This window comes from Aphidius gifuensis, linkage group LG5, assembly GCF_014905175.1.
Source record: "Aphidius gifuensis isolate YNYX2018 linkage group LG5, ASM1490517v1, whole genome shotgun sequence".
NCBI lineage: Eukaryota > Metazoa > Arthropoda > Insecta > Hymenoptera > Braconidae > Aphidius > Aphidius gifuensis.
Window position 1 is genome coordinate 21,242,080 of NC_057792.1, and position 20,173 is coordinate 21,262,252.

The window sequence follows — 20,173 nt, forward strand, 5'->3', positions numbered from 1 at the left end:
GGATTTTTTAAAAGAGCCACTCAACGCGAAAAAAAATTGAACTTATATATGTATACAATACAACTTATTTTACACCAATTAAATACGTATTTTATTAATTGAAATTGATTTTACAATAAATTGTATACAAAAAAAATAAAAATACTAAATTTATATATAATTTTATTACATTTTAGATTTTATTATTTCAATTAATTATATACGAGCTCTAAAAATTATACAGATTTTTATAATAAATTTGTAAACATATTTTTCATTTAGTTGATCCTTCTGCCATGTCGTGTTAGTAGATTTTATTATTGTTATGTCTGACTTAAAAAGTGCTGTTCTACTTGCCAACCAAAGAGTGCATTAAATATAATTTCAATCATATCTGATAATCATCAGAATACTAGTAGACATTTTCGTTTATAGAGTAATATAATGGTTTCTTAATATCTACATCGATTATGTTGTTACAGATTATTATTATTATTATTATTATAACTTATGAACATATTATATTTTTTTTCTTAGTTCTAGCTGTTGTGCTATGTTGTCACCTTTCACTAATTTTGGACTGAACGTCTTTTTTTTCAGTAACAATAATAAAATATATAAAAGTATCAGATGGCCACTCCTCATAGCTCCTGTATAATTAATTTTTAAAGAACTCTGAAAATTTTAATCATGTTGCCCGAAAATTGTAATTTTTTAAACCTGTTTCTTTTCTGTTACTCCCCCCCCCCCACACACACACACACACACACACACACACCGCCTGGACAAATCTACATCGTGTTTTCACTGGATTTTATTATTGTTACTGGGGAAATCATTCAAAAAAAAAAACACGTTCAGTCTAATATTGGTGAAAGGTGACAACGTACCACAACAGCCAGAATTAAAAAAAAAATATAAAATGTTCATACAGTATTTGTTTATTTTGACTGGAATCTTGCATTTCAATGGTATTTTTGTGAGTGATATTAAATTATTTTTACCTAAAAATCGCATTAACATTATTTGGCTATTTAAAATTAACTTGCTAATAATAAAAAATATGCAACAATAAAATATTAAAAACAATCTGTATTAATTTTAAATATTTATTTAATTTACTCAATAAATTTTTATTAATTTTTTCATTGAATTTTAAGGCAACTTCAATTGTAGAGGGTCCATCAAGTGAAATACGAAATTTACAAATGTACGATAAATTGAGCAAAAAATACTATCCAGTATTTTGTGCAAATTCACAAGATCTAGAAAACAGCTGTATTATTGCACAAAGATGTGAAAAATATGAGGCAACAAGTAAGAAACATATTCAAATACAATAGACTAAATATGCATGTATATAATGCAATAGAAATATTTTATATCCACATTAAAAACTCATTTTGATACAATATAAGGTCACCATTAATTTTTGTTTTGTATATTTCTAAGATGTCGCAGTGATAGGAGAGTTTCTATTCAATGGAACATATACTCAGGACAAAGATTGGAACTGGTTATCGGTCTATGCAGCTGACAAACTTCCAGGTATTTTTTAAATTCTTCAATCATCTTACATAACTCTACATTGTGGTCTATTTTGAGTATACTTATCAATATTTTTACTTAATTTTCCACAGTGAAAACAGTGGGTATACTTCAATCAAGGCTCATGTTGAAAATTGATAAAAGAGCAGATCTCTATACAACATCTATAAAGTTCGATTTGGCTTGGGAAACAAAACACAATGACATGGGATGCTTGAAAATATATAATCCAATGAACAAAGATAAACGAGTTGTCATCAAAACAAGTTGCAACGATTTTTTCTTTGATACATATAACATGTTCCGTTATGCACCGAGTAACGTCAATGAATAGTCTGTATCACTACTACCGTAGGATTTTTTGTTTAGTATACACTTAGTTGAATTAAAAACAAAGCAAGGGGTACTAGAATGGTATATAGTTTATAGTTTTTTTTTTTGTATTAATTATTAATTAATTATTAATTCAAGTTTTAAAATAAACATGTGTATTTTATTATTGAGATTTATCTTTCACTTTTCACATTGGTCTTTCACTTTTCTTCTACTTTATATTCATTAATTGACTGTATAACAGGTCGTTGTTTGAGTCGGAATCTTGTCAAATCAATTGGGGAAAAAAATTGTAAAAAACCATAAAAATAAATGATTATTATCAAACTGAATTCCTCTAATTAGATAGTATACATATTTTGATATCTAATAACTGGAATATCAAAAAAAATTTTTTCAAAGAAATTTTTGAGTATGATCATTCTAAGTTATAATAATAATAAACTTACTCTATAAACAAAAATGTCTGCTAGTATCCTGATGATTATCAGATATGATTGAAATTATATTTAATGCACTCTTTGGTTGGCAAGTAGAACAGCACTTTTTAAGTCAGACATAACAATAATAAAATCTACTAAAGAATCCATCATAAAATTCCCTGAGGCTTTGTCTTACCTTCGTTTGAATCACTGAGAGTGATTATTTTTTTATATTCATATAATAATAAATTTAAAAATAGACAGGACAACAGAAAGCAAAAGCATAATATGTTTGTTACCTCATAACAATACTTTTCTAATTTTTTTATATATTTTAAACACAATTGATGTATTTCCCGCCAGTTCGCCATTTTGCATAGTAGCGCCCTCATAACAATATGGCAGATATTTTTTGTGTGTGTGAATTTCCAGACGCGTGCCGTCTGTTACAGCAATATTTATAAACAATTATATTTAATAAACAAAAATTAATAATGGCTGATGTTTTGGATATTGATAATGCCGAGGAGTTTGAAGTTGATGATGAGGGTGATCGTAAGTTAATTATTATATTATTTATATCAACATTAATTATATGTCAAAGTACATTCCGGTTTTACCGTAACCTCGTTGTTTTTGTTTTTTTTTTATTGTATATTAAAAAATGATGATGTGATATTTTACAGAGGGAATTGCCAGATTGAAGGAAAAAGCAAAAAAAAGAAAAGGAAGAGGACATGGTGCTGAACTTGTGTCAACAAGAGATGATGTTGGTCATTATGAATCAATGAATGTTGTTGAGGAAGATGACAATGAACCTGGTCCACAAAGATGTACGTTTTTTTTGTTAAATTAAATTAAAAAAAAAATATATTTAATACAATTTAATGATAATTATTAATTTTATGTCACAGCTGTTGAAGGATGGATTTTATTTATAAATTCAGTTCACGAAGAAGCACAAGAGGATGATATTCAAGATAAATTTTCAGAATTTGGTCAAATTAAAAATTTACATTTAAATCTTGACAGAAGAACTGGTTTTTTGAAAGGATATGCTCTTGTTGAGTATGAAACATTTAAAGAAGCTCAAGCTGCAAAAGAAGCACTAAATGGCAGTGATATTTTGGGACAAGCTATTTCTGTTGATTGGTGTTTTGTCAAAGGACCCAAAAAGTATGTTATACTCTCAACAATCATTAACATATATATTTAATCATTCTTCAATTATTCAATGTATCATAATTTATTAATTTATTTTTCCATGTAATTCCAGGCTAAAAAAAAGAAGTCACAGAAGACGATGATTATTCAATTAACAACACCACGATCATTCTCAAATCAACAATATCTTCTTTATCAAAATAATATTCTGTATTTATTTAATCAACATTCATAATTAATTATTGTTTATTTTATTTGTCATCAAGTGGAGGGTATTATAAATAAAATCTTCAATTAAAATACAACATTTACAGTTATATTTGTTTTTTTTTTTATTTCAAGTATGTAAATTAATACCAGGATACATTATTGGATATTATATTTAAAAAAAAAAAAAAAAAGCAATTTGAATATATATTTGAGTGTTTGATTAAGCATAGTAATTAAGATTGGCTTTCTTCTTGGCTTGCACCTCATTGATAGCCTCCATCAAGTCTTCATGAGTCACAGCTGTTGCATTACGTCTCAGTGCAATCATACCCTGGCAATTAAAAAAATACAAAAATCATTAGTTTATTTATTATTGGCCCATAATTATTTATTATACTTACAGCTTCAACACAAACAGCCTTGCATTGTGCTCCATTGAAATCATCAGTTGATCTGGATAACTCTTCAAAATTAACATCTGGTGACATGTTCATTTTTCTTGAATGAATTTGCATAATACGAGCTCTGGCTTCTTCATTTGGATGTGGAAATTCAATTTTTCTATCAAGACGTCCAGATCTTAATAGTGCAGGATCCAATATATCAACTCTATTTGTTGCAGCAATAACTTTAATATCAGCTGTTGAACTAAATCCATCAAGTTGATTTAATAACTCCAACATTGTTCTTTGTACTTCTCTGTCACCAGCTTTTTCAGAATCAAAACGTTTTGTTCCAATAGCATCAAGTTCATCAATAAATATAATTGCTGGTGCTTTTTCTTTAGCAAGTGCAAATGCATCACGTACAAGTTTAGCACCATCACCAATAAACATTTGTACAAGTTGTGGTCCAGCAAGTTTTAAAAATGTTGATTTTGTTTGTGCAGCACATGCACGTGCTAATAAAGTTTTACCAGTACCAGGTGGTCCATATAATAATACACCTTTTGGTGGTTGTATTCCTAAATTTACAAATTTTTCTTTATGTGTCATTGGTAATACAACAGCTTCAATTAATTCTTGTATTTGTTTATCAAGACCACCAATATCAGAATATTGTTCAGTTGGACGTTCATCAACTTCCATAGCTTTAACACGAGCATCATATTCAGCTGGCAATGTTTCAAGTACCAAATAACTATCTTTATTGACACCAACAAGATCACCTGGCTTTAGCTTTTCAGGATCAACAAGACCAATTGCTGGTAAAAAGTAAGTTTGACGTGTTGATGTTTTTATAACAGCACATTTACCTTTTCTTTGTGAATCTAAATCAACAACAGAACCATCTTCTTCACCCATATCTTGTGGATCAACATCCAACAATTCAATAACATTTGACACAAGATATGGCAATGTTTTATTTACTTTTATTTTTTCAGTATTTTCTTTTATTTTATCATTTTGAGCTTGTAATTCATGTGATATACGCATCACTTCACTTTTCATTATTTTTATTTCATTGTCTAGGAGTCGTGTACGTGATACTATTTCATCTGTTGACATTCGCAATACATCTTCACTCAAAGTTTCCTATGATGAAAAATAATAAAAAAATTTATAAATATTATTATTTAAAATTTATTTCTCGTTTTTTTTTTTTTTTTATTTAACATTTAGAAATTAAAAAAAAAATTATTTTATTTAAAAATGTTGTTTAAATACAAAATTTGTCTTGTCATTCTGACTCATAACCTTTAAATATTAATTCAATAATAATACAAATAATTACCTCATTATCTTCCCAAATTGATTTGTCTTCTAATGTAGCCATTTTCAAATTATTTATTTATAATTAAATAACTCAATTGTTATTTAACTCTTATAATATTTAATAAGCTTCAAATTATGAGCTTGGTTTTTTTAACAGTAGTAAAAACACTTTAATCGTATGGAGAATTTACAACGAAGCTACATTCGTTCCATCGCTTCAATTTCATCCAGATCAATAAAAATTCGCCCTAAAAAGAAAAAAAACAAAAAGAGTTAAAAAAAATCAATGACGGCGTTTTGTCAAATCAGGCATCAAATTGTTTGTAATTTTTTTTTTTTTTTTTTTTTTTTTTATACTGTTTGTTTACATTTTATAAATTATAAAAGTACAATTTTTAAATTTACCAAGTTAAAAAAATATAATTGGTTTTACAACAACAAAATAAATAGGTATAAATATTTTTTATCAACTACAATAAATAAATAAATAAATAAATAAACAACAACAAAAATGACACTATCACCAGGAAAACTTGTCAAGTTATTAAAAATTCTAGATGAAGAAAATTTAAATAAGCCCTTAGAAAGTTTGATGAAACAATTTCATCTTGAGTTTCCAAAAGAGGATCGTTTCAAGGTTGGAATGACACTTTTACTTATGCTCCAACAATCAGATCTTCTGCCAAATTCAATTCAACGATTAATAGCATTATCAACGTTATTTAATCTTTATCAAGGTGAACCACTTGCATCAACACCATTTGCAAGTGTATTTTGTAAAATGTTATCATTTCAAGATAAACCAGATAACAAAAAAAATATATCAATTAATACTCCAAAATTAACAAAATGTGAATTAAATTTATTGATAAATTTAATTGGTACAAATTCATCTGATATAATTAAAAAAACACCACGACAATTGCTTGATGATCATGCTCATCCAACACCAGGACAAATTGATGATTTTTTAAAAAATTTACAACTAGAAATAGTTGAGTATCATTCAGAATTTCCAGCAGTATCAAAATGTGGTAATTCAATAATTTTACCAGACAATAATAATCAAATGAAAAATGACAATGATGCAGCTGATGCTGAAGCTGTTGATGATGCTGCAAATAGAAAATTATTATTAAAAAAATTATTAACAGGTGATCCACCATATTGTAATAAAAATTATTGTCCAGAATTTTTACGTCTAGTACCACCAATGTATAATAAACCAGGTGGTTTAAATTGGATGAGTTTATCAGAGCCAACACAATTTAATGTTGAGTATGATTATAGTATGTGTGTACCAAATACTGCTGAGGCAAGAATTCTCATGGCTAAAGCATTTAAACATGTGTTGACACTGCAACAACAACAAAATCTTGTTACTGAATTAAACAACGATCCAAAGCTTGTTTATCATATTGGTTTGACACCTGGTAAATTGCCAGAATTAGTTGAAAATAATCCATTAATTGCAATTGAAGTATTACTTAAACTGATGCAGTCTAGTCAAATAACTGAATACTTCAGTGTGTTGGTCAACATGGAAATGTCACTGCATTCAATGGAAGTTGTTAATAGACTAACAACAACTGTTGATTTACCAACTGAATTTGTGCATCTTTATATTAGCAATTGTATATCAACATGTGAAACAATCAAAGATAGATATATGCAAAATCGTCTTGTTCGTCTTGTTTGTGTATTTTTACAATCACTTATTAGAAATAAAATAATTGATGTTCAAGAATTAGTTATTGAGGTGCAAGCATTTTGCATTGAATTTAGTAGAATTAGAGAAGCTGCTGCACTTTTTAGATTGCTTAAACAACTTAGGTCTGATGATACTGCTGAGCTCAATACATCAACGACTAAAAAAAATATTGATACTTGCTAATTTGCATTATTTTATATTTATATATCAATTGTAATTGTAATTTACTTTTTGCTTATTAATTTTTTTTTTTTTATTGTAAATTATTATTTTTATTATAATTTCAAGGTGACTTGGAAAAACTTAATGATGATTATTATCGACAATGAATTTTTCAACGTATTTTTATGTAAATAATTATGAGAAAAAAGAAAAAAAAATTTTAATAAATAATTTTTGATAATTGTATAATTAAAAGTAGATTTGCTAATTTTTCAATTTTTTAATTTGAAATTAATTTTATTTTTTTAAATTTACTCATTATTCTTGAGGAATTAAAATTCAATTTTTTTTAGCATAAAAATTTATGATATAATAATTTGTAAATTATTTTTGATTATTTTGAAAAAATAAAAAATTTTAAATTTCATTTTTAAATAAAAACAACAAAATACTATTGTTTGAATTTTTTTTTTTATTTGCTATCAGGTGTCTTACAGCTGATGGTGTATTTTTATTTATAATTTTTTTTTTATTCTGTCAATTACCAGTTGCCACCCCCTCATGTATTATGCTGACAACTCGTGTGTGTTTGTAAAGCATTGTAAACTGTAAAGTGCAGTCGTACCAAAGGGCACTAAAAAAAAACAGCCAGGAATTATCCTGCATAGATATTTATATTTATTTTTATATATCAAATTAAATTATTTATACTTTTAAAATGATTGTAATTAGCAAGTGTATTATACTCTTTACAATTTTGGAAATTTTTAATTTAACATTTTTAATAAATGCACAAGGTAATTGTCATAATTTTAATTATTAATTTATTTCATCTCAAATTGTCAAGGATTCTAACCTTAGACTATTCAACTGTCACTTGATAATTTATTTCTCCATGTGATTGAATAACAAAAAAAAAAACAATAATAAATTTGTTTTTATAAATAATCAATAAAATTTATTGTTAATAATAATTGATTTAAATAAATAAACTCTTTTCTGTTTTCAGTAAAAAAAAAAACAATTATTTATTTTACTGAAATAAATTGTATTTATTGATTTTATTATTTATCATTTCATGTTAATTTTATCAACAACTTAATGATGGATCAGCAGAAAATAAATTAAACAAAAATGACTCATTTTTATTGGGAACAACAACTGCAAATCCAAATAACAATTTATTAGCTAGCACAGTTAGTAGTGCAACAGCAAATACAACACCAGCAACATCAACAACAACGACGACGACAACAACAACAACACAATCATCTCTAAGTAGTACAACTGAAAAAAAAATAATAACAACACCATCAGGTGGATTATATTCATCATCTCAATATCCTGATCATCAATCAGACTCATCAAAAAAAGAGAAATTTGAAACAACAACAGCATCATCATCATCTTCAACGACACACTCATCAACATCATCATCAAGATTTGTTGATCAATTTGATACAGTTAGTTTTCTAGGTAAGTTTTTTATTTATTTATAAATTAATAGAATTATTATTATTATTTATTTAATAATCAATTAATCAATTTATTATTAAAGTTTTTTGTTATTTTTTTTAATTGGTTTATTTCATTTTACATAATTATATTTGATCAACTCATTTGTGTGTGTTGAAAAAATAAAAATTCAATATTTATTTTATCGACAGAATAATTATTCGAGCTAATTAAAAGAAAAAAAATATTATTATTCATTATATAAATTATTAATAATTCAAAAGTTATTTGTTTGGATTTTTTTTATTTATTTTTATTTGTTGTTATCAAGATGCTTGTAAATTCAATTCACTAGCAGTATTTTAATTTGTATTTTCGAGATATAATTAAATATTAATTAGTATATTTTTTTTAACATATTTTTTGTTTTAATTTTTCTTTCAGTGGGATGTCTGTTTACCTTGTGTTGCATTACCCTTGGTGTTTTCTTCTGGAAGATATATGAAGTACAACTTGAACGCGATTATCTCACAATATAATTTGTAATTATTTAAATATCAATAAAAAATAGTATTTTCTACATTTTTTTGTTTTTAACAAGTATTTCACTCATAAATAAATTATTTAAAACATTTTTATTTAAATTATTTTTTGTTTTATTGTTAACGATTAAACAGAAATTTAAATTCCTGAAAATCATTGATAAATTCGTTATATTTTTAATTATCATTACAACTATTATTTTCAACTATTAATATTATATATATATATATTTTTTTTTTTTTCTAATAGACTCTTTCAATAAAACAATTAATTATTATTATTATTTTCTCTTTTAAATAGATATATAGACATTGAAATAAATAAACACTCACGCGATTTTTTTTTTTTAATTTTTTTTTCGTCTCAATTGAGACGTGTATATGTGTATATTAAATTAACAAAAAATATTATGTAAATAGTGATTGATTTTATTTGTTATCTGGTCGTTAAATTCAGCATCTATTCTATTGTTTTTATTGAACAATCCACATAACTGTGGTCCATAGAAATTTCAACAGTTTATTAATTATAAATGTCAGTTTAATTTGAAAATAGTTATCAAGATATGTGCACACTACAATAAAAAATTAAAACCATTATTATTATTATTTATTAAACAATAATAATAATAATATCTAAAACATTTATAGGTACATTATTGGTAGGTAATTATTTTATTGAATAATGCAAAAGATGCATAGTCAATTCAAATCTATTATTTCTATTTTTTTTTCCTCATTAAATTCAGTATAAATTACGTCTTTTTTTTTTTTTTTTTTCTTTGTTAATATAGTATAATTATTATTTGTTTTAATACCCGTTCAAATTTATTCATTGGAATAATGTGTGTTCCCGTTTATTGATTCTGGGAATGAATGTATGATTGCCGAATCGTCGGACTAGACCAAATTGCGTGTTAAACAACACACAAATATATATATCTCATTATTTTTAAATCGATAAATAATAAAATTCAAAATATTTTAAAAACAAATATTCATTTATCATTATTATTTTTGTGGCATGATCCCATTTTAAGCATTTTTTTAATTTTCTTTTTGTTCAGTTTCATTACCGGAAGAGCTTTGAGTTTAATAATTTTTTTTTTTTTTTTTTCAATTAAGTATCAAGTTTAATATAGAAATTTTTCATGGAAGAATTTATCATTATTATGATTTTTATTTTTTTTTTATTTTTAATTACGATAAGCGCATGTCTATCATTGGCATTATTATTCAAGTGTTCTATTTTATTTTTAATTTTTTTTCCTGGTTCTATTTAAAAATTACAAAAACACAAAAAAAGAAGAAGAATTATATTTGGTTAATTAGTTGAAGTACTTATTCTCGTACAAACACAAATTCATTGTAATGATTCCATCGATTTTCTTCAGAATCAACACCAGGTTTTAGTTGTTCAGTGCCATTACCAGCAGTACCAGATCCACAACTAGCAACAAGTTTAAATCCTTGTTCTTGTAAATTATCAAATGCCTGTTCAATACTGCTGTGTTTTAAAAAAAATCTTGATGTATATCTGTCAGATATACCATGATCTGGATCACGACTTTCATTTAATGTTTCACCAAATACATCACGACATAATGCAACACGTCCGCATACTAAAATTCTTGATAATTTACGAAATTTAACATCAGCCAAACCATCACGTCCAAATGCAAAACTACCACGATAACCAACAGTTATATATCCAATTGGATTTTTTTTACAACATGACAATGTATTGGTATCATTACCAAATTCTAATATTGCTTTATCCAAACCAGATAAACCATAAAATATTGCCTCACGACGTAAACGTTCACGTTCACGAAAACCTTCTGGTAATGTTATTGCATTGTCACGTAAATAATCAAGTACATAACGAAATAATACTCCATCACGATCTAAAAAAAATTTACCCTTTGCATCTTTTTCAATTGTTGTTTTACCATTAAATATTTTAGACAAATGTGATTCCTGGTCTTTTGTTAATGTTGATAATGATGTTGTATAAAAGACTCCACCCACATTTAATTCAACGACTGATGGCATTTCTTCTGTTGATTCTTTTTGACTCATGATTTATTATTTTATTTATTTGCTAATGCTTTTTTTATATTTATTTATTTATTTATTTTTAAAATAAATAATTAATGTTGTTATTTAAATTCCAATCTAAAAAACAATTATTAAAATTATTTATTTATTTATTTAATTAATTTTCAAGATAAATGTTGATTAATTTAAATAATTTTATAGATTAAATATTGCAAGTTACACTCACAAGTTCACTGGACGCACTTTGAGTCACAACTGGAGGCAACTGGAGGGAAATTTTTGTTGCAAAGCTCTGAGATGATAAACGCGCAAGTTGACTCTAGAGCTTGCGCATCAACCACCTAGAACTTGGTATATTCGATCTGCATCAGAGCTTTTTTTTTATATTTTTTTCGCTCGTTCCTAGATAAAACTAAAATAGAGACCTACGACCGTTGGTTCAACACATGTATATATATTTTTTTTCTCATCAATCCATATAAACCACCCTCTTTTTTTTTTTTATTTTTTTTTCCTTGACGCCCTTTGCATTCCCCTTTTTTGATGACATTCAATTCGATTAATTCACTCGAAGGAATAAAATTACTCTATTTTTTTTTTTTTTTTTTAAATATTTTTTCGCCTTCAGTCTCGTGTTTTATCTGAGGAAAACCTTGATTGATGACTCAAGGGACGACATTTGATGCTCAAGGGCCTCGCTTAGTTTACCTTTAGAAATTATTTTAAAACGTTTTCATGTTTTTTCTTTTATTTTCGAGGAAAAAAAAATGTTGAAATATGGATTTTTTTATACTTTGACTAACAATTTGTATAGCTTGATAATATTTATCGGGTCAATGTTCAATAAATAACGACCGATTAAGCGTAAGATTGTCCACACGAAAATTTTAGTCAAAAAGAAAATAAAAATAAAACAAATAATGCCTATAATAAAAAAGTAAAAATACTGGGTCAAAAATAAAATAGGGCAGAATAAATTTGAGTCATTTGAATAATATTTTTTTTCTTTTTTGAACTGTGAATTAATTTTATTCCATTGAGTTGGAGATTTTAGCTCAAACGAAATGCACAGTATACATTACGTTACTACAAACAATAAAATATTCAAATAACATTATCATTGTAAATTAATTTTGTATAATTAAAAAGAAAAAAAGGAAAAAAAAATATCCATCATCTATTTTTAATTTAAATATTTAATTTAAACAGCTGTTTTGATAATGTCAGAGTATTTTTTAACTTTACTTGCAATGCTCATGTCGACATATCTATCACCAATTGAGACAATCATACCACCAATTATTGCTGGATCAACATTTGCAGTGAGAAGAATTGTTTGTCCTTTTTTGAGGAACATTTTGAGGGTTGATTCAAGTTTAGCTTTACTTTCAGGATCAAGTGTTTTAGCTGTTGTAACTTGACACACAACTTCACCTCTATTTGCAGCCATTATTTGCTTGAATGAATTGATAACTTGATTGAGCATATCAAGACGTCCATTTTCAGCCAAAAGTTGTAAAAGATTTGTTGTTGAAGCATTGAAATTTAATTTTGTACCAACTGCTTTAAAACCTTCTGATTTAGCTTTACGTTTGATTGATGGATCTTTCAAGTAATCCATCAATTTAGTGTCTGACTTCATGAGTCCCTATATTAACATTTATAATGTGTTATTAGTTTATTTATTTATAGTACAAGGTTATTTTTAATATTGTTTATCAAGTACTTAATCAATAAATTGATTTTTCTTTTTTCTATTTTATTTTACCTGAACTTTGACAAGGTCTTTCTCGACAGCATCGAGGGAAGATTGTTTACTTGCTGCTGAAAATAGGGCTGATGCATATCGTCCATCAATTCCAAATACTTGAATTGGTGTCTGGTAACAAAATAATAATAATGTTAATACTTTATGTAACAAATTATTTAAAAAAAAAAAAACATAAAAAATTCGTTTAATTTTAATTTCTGACAACTTGTTTTTTTTTTTTTTAAATGAAAATATTAATAAAATTTACGCTTGTTATGTTGTTGTTTAAATAATTACTGATATTAATTTGAAATTTAATATTTTATTAAATAAATAAACGTGTCAAATTGTCAGGTGACACAAAAATATAAAAACTAACAAATTAATTATTTTTTGATTATTAAAATGAAATGGATTATTATAAATGATATGTAAAATATTAAATGATAATTTGTTAATTATTGGAGAGTACTGAGATAATGTTATTGATGATATTTATAATTATTATTAAAATGAAAAAAGAATTACATAACTGAGTTATGAATGACAAATAAATATTTAATACCTTGACTAACTGGCCTGTGGCTGAGGATGATGAGAATTTCCTAGCCTGCAATAAATATAATTTATTAAATTATTAATAATCTTGTTATCCAATTTAATTAGTTTTGTTAATTATATGAAATAATAACTTACAAGGATGGACAATCTGCAGCTGGTAGCCATTTTGCAGTAAATGTTTGGTTATAAATTTACTGAAAAATAAAAATAAACTTTATAAACACACTAAAAGTCAAAGACAACAAAACTCATTTACAACTATTCAATAAAAAAACTTATTTTATGTAATAAATAATTATTAAATATTTTAATTGTAATTTATTTATATATAATAATATAATATTAAAGTGATTACCTAAAAAAAAAATTAATTGAACACTGTGTGTGGAAAAAAAACACACACACACCAATAAATAGTTACTCCATTTAATTTTTGTGATATTTGTTTCAACCGCTAGATGTCAAGTTTACAAGTAAGGTAGGAAATTGTAGAAAAATGATAAATTTAAAATCAAATTATTTTATTAATTAATTATTGACATTATTTTATTAATCCTTCGAAGATCACTCATTATTTATTAGTTAGCAACGGAAAAACAAACTATGTCTCACTTACTCTTCTTTTTTTTTTGTTGCCAACAATTTCATATTATAAAAACGATTTTTCATAATAGAAAACACAAGAATTTTAAAAACAAAAAAAAGGAGAGGAGAATAAAGCATACCAGATACAAAAAAGTTTCAGAGAAAATACGGAACATTTAGCGAAAAATTAAATATATCTTGATCATGAAGGTAAAAAACTAAACTGCATGTATTTATGTCTTTTAGAATTGTACAAAGGAATGTTCAACTTTGCAACCTGCAATTCTTATTTATTTTAATCATAAATAAAACCGATGACCTCAATAGTTTTTAAATATTTTTGAGTTGAAAAACAAAAAAATTGAGATAAGATTTTTTTTTAAAATTATTATCAACGTCTGGCATTTTTATTTTTTTATTTTTTTTAGTAGATTAATTTTATCTACTAAAAATATTAGAAAAAATAAAATAAAATAAAGAAAGGTCAAAACGGTCAATAGCTTATTTAAAATATTTGTCAAACAATAATGCATATTTTCATATTTTGCAAAGGGTTGGTGACTCTTGTTTGTTCTTCAATTCGAATTGTAAATTATAAAAAAATGCTCGCGTTAAAATTTTTGAATTACTATTATTAGAACATATTTTTTTATATGACCTTGTAGAATATATTTTTTTTTTTTTATTTAAATAAAAAGTGAATGACCTCGGAATTTTATATAATCTTTAAAATTATCGACAATAGCCCCTAGAAATTTAGGTGTATTGATAATGTTCATTTGAAGATTTTATTTTATTTTAGTTTATTTTATTTAGGATATTTTTATTTTTATTTAAATTATACTAAAATTGATTTGGAGATTTTTTGATTTATATACACATCAGTAACATAATATTATTGCTCAAGTAGATTATTGAAAAAAATATATATATACAAGTTTAGAAAAAATAATAATTTAAATCAGCCACCACCTTGAAGAGATAAAGATCCACATGATGAATTAATTTCCGTGGAAGAGGTTCTATAACAAATTCAATAATTATAATTTGATGAATCATTTATATATTTAAATATTATTAACATGGAAAATTAATCTTACATTGGAGGTACTGAAGAAATTTGGGGCTGTCTGTTTGAAGTATTGTTGTGATGTTGATTGGTTCCAGAAACAGCACGGAAAGTTTGCGAAAAAAATTCTCTGAAAGCTGCTCTGTACAGTTTATTTGTGCTAACATAAATAATTGGATTTATCACAACTGAAGCACATGATGTCATTGATTCAACAAGATGATAAACTGGATATTTTCCTTCAGAATCAAATATATTAACCAATACTGTTGGTAGAAAACATGCCAAGAATCCAATAAATATTTTAAACATCAAATATGTGATTTCAGTTTCTTGACTGTCTTTTTTACTAGATCTTGTTGCTGTTGCTGTTGCTGTTGTTTGACTTGGTGAATATGATAACAATTTTTGACGACTTTCTTTAATTTTTTGATAAATGAAATAATAAGAAAAACTGATAATAATACAGGATAAAAAAAATTCAATTGGAATCATAATTTTTTTTGGATTTACAAAATCTCCATCATTTTTTAATATTTCCCAAAGCAGTACTTTTTTATCAAAACCAATAGATCCCCATATTCCGAATATCATTGGCAAGAGTAGTGAATAACTTAATATCCAAATTGATACTATCATAATTAATATATTTCGAGGCGTATAAATTCCACTATTAATTTGGGGTTTAACAATCAAAATATATCTAAAAAAAAAAAATTTAATTCAATTAAATTTGTTTAAATATATAAAAATATCATAATGGATTTTTTTTTTTTTACCTGTTGATTGCAATCGCCACAAGAGTAAATAATGACACACTCATATTTCCATAATACATTACTGCAGCTATTTTACAAAAAAAATTATCAGTCATATCATTTGTTGAAAAATCCATTGTCATAAGTGGTAAACTAATGCTTGAAATCATCAAATCAGCTATTGTTAAATTCATGATAAATATTGTCGTTGGCTGTCGACGTAATTTTTGGCAATTTAGAAATACAATAATAGCCAATGTGTTACCTGTTATATGAAAAACAAAATCATCACTTATTAATTGATTTAAATATTTTATTAATTTCAAAATTTTTTTAATGATTAATTATATTGATAATTTTTATTTTTTTTATTCTTACCAAGAGTGCCAACGATGATAAAAAAAACAGAAAGAGAAAGCACAGTAAATGAAGCAAATTGAGGATAATTTTGTTGATAATTTTGACGATTATCTTCATTAAATGTTTCATAAAACCAACTTGTGTTCATTTTGTATAAATTAAATATCTACTTAATTATTTAATTGATAATAAATTTTAAATAATAAAAGAAACTATAGATAATAAATATTTTTTTAAATGTTGACTGTCTGACACTTTTAACATGAGTGGTAATTGTATTTTGAAATAAAATTTTTTAAGTTAAACTTATCTTTGTTCTTTCTCTGAGTATGACAATAAAAAAAAAAAAAAAAGAGAGATAATGTCGATAATGTCTTCAGGTTAACCTAATCAGGCAATATGAATCAGTGGACATGTCATAATACAAAAAATACTTTAGAAATTTAGCTCGTTATCGTTTAGGTTTTTTTTTTATTTTTTCAAGACAAAATTTATATACAATTTTACAAACAAAAAGCATTTGATGAATAATTTACGGTCCCGTGGTGATGACTAACAAAATGTATGTTAAAATGAATATATATTTAAAAAAAATAAAAATGATGGAAATCAACTGTCACTTGGAGAGCTTGGATGTGGATTATATGATGTATCATTTTCCGAGGAAGAATTCCTATAACAAATATTATAATTAGAATTTGATTTGTTATTTATATATTTATTTTTTAAATATTTTTATGTGTGAAAAATTAATCTTACGTTGGAGGTAATGAAGAAAGTTGAGCTTGTCTGTATAAAGTCTTGGTGTGATGTTGAGCTTTTGCAATAACATCATGAGAACTGCACGAAAAAATTTCTCTAAAACCTGATCTGAAGAGTTTATTTGTGCTAACATAAATGATTGGATTTATCACAACTGAGGCACATGATGTCATTGATTCAACAAGATGATAAACTGGATAATTTCCATCAGAATCAAATATATTTACTAAAACTGTCGGTAAAAAACATGCCAAGAATCCAATAAATATTTTAAACATCAGGTATGTAATTTCATTTTCTTGATTTGATGCTGCTCTTTGAGTTGGTAAATATGTTGCCATTTTTTGACGACTTTTTTTAATTCTTCGATAAATGCAAAAGTACGAAAAAGTAATAATAGCACAAGACAAAAAAAATTCAATTGGAATCATAATTTTTTTTGGATTTACAAATTGCTCCTTATTTTTTAGTATTTCACAGACCATTATTTTTTTATCAAGTCCAACAGATCCCCATATTCCAAATATCATTGGCAAAAGTAGTGCATAACTAACTATCCAAATTAATATTATCATTGTTGATGTATTTTCAGGTGAATAAATTCCATTATGAATTTTCGGTTTAACAATTAAAATATATCTGAAAAAAAAATATAAAAAAATAAAACCTACTTGATTAATCGAGACACTACGTTTAAATATATACATATTAAATAAAAATATAATTTCTATTTACCTGTTAATTGCAATTGCGACAAGAGTAAATAATGACACACTCATATTTCCATAAAACAAAACTGTAGCAGCTTTACACAACGTATTATTACTTATACCAGTTGTAAAAAAATCCTTAGTCATTAATGGTAAGCTGATGCTTGAAATCATCAAATCAGCTATTGTTAAATTCATAATGAATATTGTAGTTGGTTGTCTACGTAATTTTTTGCAATTGAAAAATACAATAACCGTCAATGTGTTACCTATAAAAAAAAAAAATATTATACCTTTAAAAGTACCAAAATAATCATATGGATATTTTTATTTTCTGGTTCATACCAAGAGTACCAACGATGATAAAAAAAATTGATATTACAAGCGTAATTATGAGTACATATTGAGGATATTCTTGATTACTATTATCTTCATTAGATGTTTCCCAAAACCAACTGGTATTCATTTTGATAAATTAAATATCTACTTAATTATTTGATTGATAATAAATTTTGAATAATAAAAGTAACTATACAGATAATAAATATTTTTTTAAATATGTTCACTGTTCCACATTTATAACATGACTAATAATTGTATTTTAAAATAAAATTGTCAAGCTTAACTTATCTTTGTTCTTTCTTTGAGTATGACAAAAAAAAAAAAAAAAAAAATTAGACAATAGGAATTTGAATGTTAGGTAGGGGGGTTGGTGGATATGTTATAATAACAAAAACTATTTTAGGAATTTAGCTCATTATCGTTTAGGTTTTTTTTTTATTTTTTCAAGAAAAAAATTATATACAATTTTAAAAACAAAAAGCAGCAATATGATCTTTTTTTTTTATCAGTTAATAATAACTTTAATATTTTGATAAAAAATTTACGGTCCCGTAGTGATGACTAACAAAATATAATATTAAAAAAAAATAAAAATAATTAAAATCAACTGTCACTTGGAGGGCTTGGAACTGGATTAGATGATGTATCATTTCCAGTTGAAGAATTTCTATAAAAAATATTATAATAATAACTCAGTTAGTCATTTATATATTTATTTTTTAAATATTTTTATGTGTGAAAAATTAATCTTACGTTGGAGGTAATGAAGAAAGGTGAGCTTGTTTGTATAAATTATTGTTGTAATGTTGAGTTGTTGCGATACCATTATTAGAACTGCGCGTAAAAATATCTCTAAAAGCGGATCTGTAGAGTTTATTTGTGCTAACGTAAATAATTGGGTTTATCACAACAGAAGCAGATGATGTCATTGATTCAACAAGATGATAAATTGGATAATTTCCATCAGAATCAAATATATTAACCAACACTGTTGGTAAAAAACATGCCAAGAATCCAATAAATATTTTAAACATCAGGAATGTAATTTCAGCTTCTTGATTTGATGCTGCTCTTTGAGTTGGTAAATATGTTGACATTTTTTGACGACTTTCTTTAATTTTTTGATAAATAAAATAATAAGAAAAAAAAATAACAATACAAGATATAAAAAATTCAGTTGGAATTAAAATTTGTTTTGGATTTGCAAATTCTCCATCATTTTTTAGTATTTCGCAAATATTTAATTTTTTATCGAGGCCAACAGAACCCCATATTCCAAATACCATTGGCAAAAGTAGTGCATAACTAACTATCCAAATTGTTATCATCATTATTAATGTATTTCGACGTGTATAAATTCTATTATGAATTTTCGGTTTAACAATTAAAATATATCTGAAAAAAAAAAATTAAAAATTAAATTCACTTGATTAATCAAGACACTACGTTTAAGTATATAAAAAAAATAAAAATATAATTTCTATTTACCTGTTAATTGCAATTGCGACAAGAGTAAATAATGACACACTCATATTTCCATAAAACAAAACTATACCAGCTTTACAAAACGTATTATTATTAGTCATATTAAATAAAGAAAGATCCACTGTCATTAATGGTAAACTAATGCTTGAAATCATCAAATCAGCTATTGTCAAATTCATAATGAATATTGTGGTTGGCTGTCGACGTAATTTTTTATATTTCGTAAATGCAATAACAGTTAATGTGTTACCTGTGAAAATAAAATATTAAAAACTTTAAAATATCAAAATAATCATATGGATATTATTGTTTCTTTTTGTGTTCATACCAAGAGTGCCAAAGATGATAAAAAAAATTACTAGAATAAACGCAATCAATGGAGCATATTGAGAAGGTCCTTGATTACTATTATCTTTATTAGATGATTCCCCAAACGAACTTGTATTCATTTTGAATAAATTAAATATATTACAATTAACACGTGTCAAT

At 25.2% G+C, this 20,173-nt stretch overlaps 9 protein-coding genes across 11 annotated transcripts; 4 read left to right on the forward strand and 5 right to left on the reverse strand.

Annotated features, from left to right (window-relative positions):
• Positions 1-863: 863 nt before the first annotated feature.
• On the forward strand, positions 864-1,923 carry LOC122858487. Its single transcript, XM_044161418.1, has 4 exons — positions 864-958; positions 1,140-1,296; positions 1,432-1,527; positions 1,620-1,923. Exons 1-4 carry the CDS (start codon positions 902-904, stop codon positions 1,859-1,861), a joined length of 552 nt encoding a protein of 183 aa, XP_044017353.1. The 5' UTR covers positions 864-901; the 3' UTR covers positions 1,862-1,923.
• A 765-nt stretch (positions 1,924-2,688) lies between these two features.
• LOC122858488 (RNA-binding protein 8A) lies at positions 2,689-3,728 on the forward strand. The gene is made up of 4 exons (XM_044161419.1): positions 2,689-2,837; positions 2,969-3,115; positions 3,197-3,458; positions 3,559-3,728. The coding sequence occupies exons 1-4, from the start codon at positions 2,777-2,779 to the stop codon at positions 3,587-3,589; spliced, it is 501 nt and encodes a 166-aa protein (XP_044017354.1). The 5' UTR covers positions 2,689-2,776; the 3' UTR covers positions 3,590-3,728.
• Positions 3,729-3,740: 12 nt separating this feature from the next.
• On the reverse strand, positions 3,741-6,077 carry LOC122858491 (26S proteasome regulatory subunit 6A-B). Of its 2 annotated transcripts, XM_044161422.1 has the most exons (4): positions 5,777-6,077; positions 5,391-5,619; positions 4,058-5,191; positions 3,754-3,987 (listed from the first exon to the last, which is right to left on the reverse strand). In XM_044161422.1, the coding sequence occupies exons 2-4, from the start codon at positions 5,430-5,432 to the stop codon at positions 3,877-3,879; spliced, it is 1,287 nt and encodes a 428-aa protein (XP_044017357.1). In that variant the 5' UTR covers positions 5,433-5,619; positions 5,777-6,077; the 3' UTR covers positions 3,754-3,876. The 2 variants fall into 2 exon arrangements, with proteins under 2 accessions (XP_044017356.1, XP_044017357.1); XM_044161421.1 differs by lacking the exon at positions 5,777-6,077 and having other exon boundaries at positions 3,741-3,987; positions 5,391-5,595.
• Positions 5,883-8,041, forward strand: LOC122858489 (CCR4-NOT transcription complex subunit 11). The gene has a single exon (XM_044161420.1). The coding sequence runs from the start codon at positions 5,883-5,885 to the stop codon at positions 7,263-7,265; it is 1,383 nt and encodes a 460-aa protein (XP_044017355.1). The 3' UTR covers positions 7,266-8,041.
• On the forward strand, positions 7,926-9,281 carry LOC122858492 (cell wall integrity and stress response component 3-like). 2 transcript variants are annotated; one of them, XM_044161423.1, is made up of 3 exons: positions 7,926-8,041; positions 8,358-8,720; positions 9,144-9,281. In XM_044161423.1, the coding sequence occupies exons 1-3, from the start codon at positions 7,963-7,965 to the stop codon at positions 9,236-9,238; spliced, it is 537 nt and encodes a 178-aa protein (XP_044017358.1). In that variant the 5' UTR covers positions 7,926-7,962; the 3' UTR covers positions 9,239-9,281. The 2 variants fall into 2 exon arrangements, with proteins under 2 accessions (XP_044017358.1, XP_044017359.1); XM_044161424.1 differs by having other exon boundaries at positions 7,946-8,041; positions 8,361-8,720.
• Positions 9,282-9,990: 709 nt separating this feature from the next.
• LOC122858493 (BTB/POZ domain-containing protein KCTD16) lies at positions 9,991-11,781 on the reverse strand. The gene is made up of 2 exons (XM_044161426.1): positions 11,529-11,781; positions 9,991-11,419 (listed from the first exon to the last, which is right to left on the reverse strand). Exon 2 carries the CDS (start codon positions 11,321-11,323, stop codon positions 10,583-10,585), a length of 741 nt encoding a protein of 246 aa, XP_044017361.1. The 5' UTR covers positions 11,324-11,419; positions 11,529-11,781; the 3' UTR covers positions 9,991-10,582.
• A 543-nt stretch (positions 11,782-12,324) lies between these two features.
• LOC122858494 (ATP synthase subunit O, mitochondrial) lies at positions 12,325-14,041 on the reverse strand. The gene is made up of 5 exons (XM_044161427.1): positions 13,969-14,041; positions 13,749-13,807; positions 13,618-13,662; positions 13,071-13,181; positions 12,325-12,950 (listed from the first exon to the last, which is right to left on the reverse strand). The coding sequence occupies exons 2-5, from the start codon at positions 13,776-13,778 to the stop codon at positions 12,504-12,506; spliced, it is 633 nt and encodes a 210-aa protein (XP_044017362.1). The 5' UTR covers positions 13,779-13,807; positions 13,969-14,041; the 3' UTR covers positions 12,325-12,503.
• A 1,118-nt stretch (positions 14,042-15,159) lies between these two features.
• On the reverse strand, positions 15,160-16,533 carry LOC122856567 (protein trapped in endoderm-1-like). Its single transcript, XM_044158248.1, has 4 exons — positions 16,404-16,533; positions 16,087-16,290; positions 15,299-15,686; positions 15,160-15,220 (listed from the first exon to the last, which is right to left on the reverse strand). The coding sequence occupies exons 1-4, from the start codon at positions 16,531-16,533 to the stop codon at positions 15,160-15,162; spliced, it is 783 nt and encodes a 260-aa protein (XP_044014183.1).
• Positions 16,534-16,994: 461 nt separating this feature from the next.
• Positions 16,995-17,926, reverse strand: LOC122856568 (protein trapped in endoderm-1-like). The gene is made up of 4 exons (XM_044158249.1): positions 17,883-17,926; positions 17,604-17,786; positions 17,145-17,510; positions 16,995-17,058 (listed from the first exon to the last, which is right to left on the reverse strand). Exons 1-4 carry the CDS (start codon positions 17,924-17,926, stop codon positions 16,995-16,997), a joined length of 657 nt encoding a protein of 218 aa, XP_044014184.1.
• Positions 17,927-20,173: the final 2,247 nt, after the last annotated feature.

Bases quoted from the DNA above. Each gene is read 5' to 3' on its own strand.
- LOC122858488 (XM_044161419.1), top strand. From the start codon at position 2,777: ATGGCTGATGTTTTGGATATTGATAATGCCGAGGAGTTTGAAGTTGAT. The intron at 2,838-2,968 runs GTAAGTTAATTA...GATATTTTACAG, and splicing joins AGTTGATGATGAGGGTGATC to AGGGAATTGCCAGATTGAAG. The intron at 3,459-3,558 runs GTATGTTATACT...ATGTAATTCCAG, and splicing joins TTTGTCAAAGGACCCAAAAA to GCTAAAAAAAAGAAGTCACA.
- LOC122858491 (XM_044161421.1), bottom strand. From the start codon at position 5,432: ATGGCTACATTAGAAGACAAATCAATTTGGGAAGATAATGAG. The intron at 5,192-5,390 runs GTAATTATTTGT...TTTTCATCATAG, and splicing joins CAATTTGGGAAGATAATGAG to GAAACTTTGAGTGAAGATGT. The intron at 3,988-4,057 runs GTAAGTATAATA...TTTAATTGCCAG, and splicing joins AGGCTGTTTGTGTTGAAGCT to GGTATGATTGCACTGAGACG.
- LOC122858492 (XM_044161423.1), top strand. From the start codon at position 7,963: ATGATTGTAATTAGCAAGTGTATTATACTCTTTACAATTTTGGAAATT. The intron at 8,042-8,357 runs GTAATTGTCATA...ATGATGGATCAG, and splicing joins ATTTTTAATAAATGCACAAG to CAGAAAATAAATTAAACAAA. The intron at 8,721-9,143 runs GTAAGTTTTTTA...TTTTTCTTTCAG, and splicing joins TGATACAGTTAGTTTTCTAG to TGGGATGTCTGTTTACCTTG.
- LOC122858489 (XM_044161420.1), top strand. From the start codon at position 5,883: ATGACACTATCACCAGGAAAACTTGTCAAGTTATTAAAAATTCTAGAT.
- LOC122858494 (XM_044161427.1), bottom strand. From the start codon at position 13,778: ATGGCTACCAGCTGCAGATTGTCCATCCTT. The intron at 13,182-13,617 runs GTATTAAATATT...TTTTGTTACCAG, and splicing joins CCACAGGCCAGTTAGTCAAG to ACACCAATTCAAGTATTTGG. The intron at 12,951-13,070 runs GTAAAATAAAAT...ATGTTAATATAG, and splicing joins AAGACCTTGTCAAAGTTCAG to GGACTCATGAAGTCAGACAC.
- LOC122858493 (XM_044161426.1), bottom strand. From the start codon at position 11,323: ATGAGTCAAAAAGAATCAACAGAAGAAATGCCATCAGTCGTTGAATTA.
- LOC122858487 (XM_044161418.1), top strand. From the start codon at position 902: ATGTTCATACAGTATTTGTTTATTTTGACTGGAATCTTGCATTTCAAT. The intron at 959-1,139 runs GTGAGTGATATT...TTGAATTTTAAG, and splicing joins TGCATTTCAATGGTATTTTT to GCAACTTCAATTGTAGAGGG. The intron at 1,297-1,431 runs GTAAGAAACATA...TATATTTCTAAG, and splicing joins TGAAAAATATGAGGCAACAA to ATGTCGCAGTGATAGGAGAG.
- LOC122856568 (XM_044158249.1), bottom strand. From the start codon at position 17,926: ATGAGTGTGTCATTATTTACTCTTGTCGCAATTGCAATTAACAG. The intron at 17,787-17,882 runs GTAAATAGAAAT...TTTTTTTTTCAG, and splicing joins GTCGCAATTGCAATTAACAG to ATATATTTTAATTGTTAAAC. The intron at 17,511-17,603 runs GCAATTTGTAAA...CATTTATCGAAG, and splicing joins GAAATACTAAAAAATAAGGA to AATTAAAAAAAGTCGTCAAA.
- LOC122856567 (XM_044158248.1), bottom strand. From the start codon at position 16,533: ATGAACACAAGTTGGTTTTATGAAACATTTAATGAAGATAATCGTCAA. The intron at 16,291-16,403 runs GTAAGAATAAAA...TTCATATAACAG, and splicing joins TATCATCGTTGGCACTCTTG to GTAACACATTGGCTATTATT. The intron at 15,221-15,298 runs GTAAGATTAATT...AATTTGTTATAG, and splicing joins ATTTCTTCAGTACCTCCAAT to AACCTCTTCCACGGAAATTA.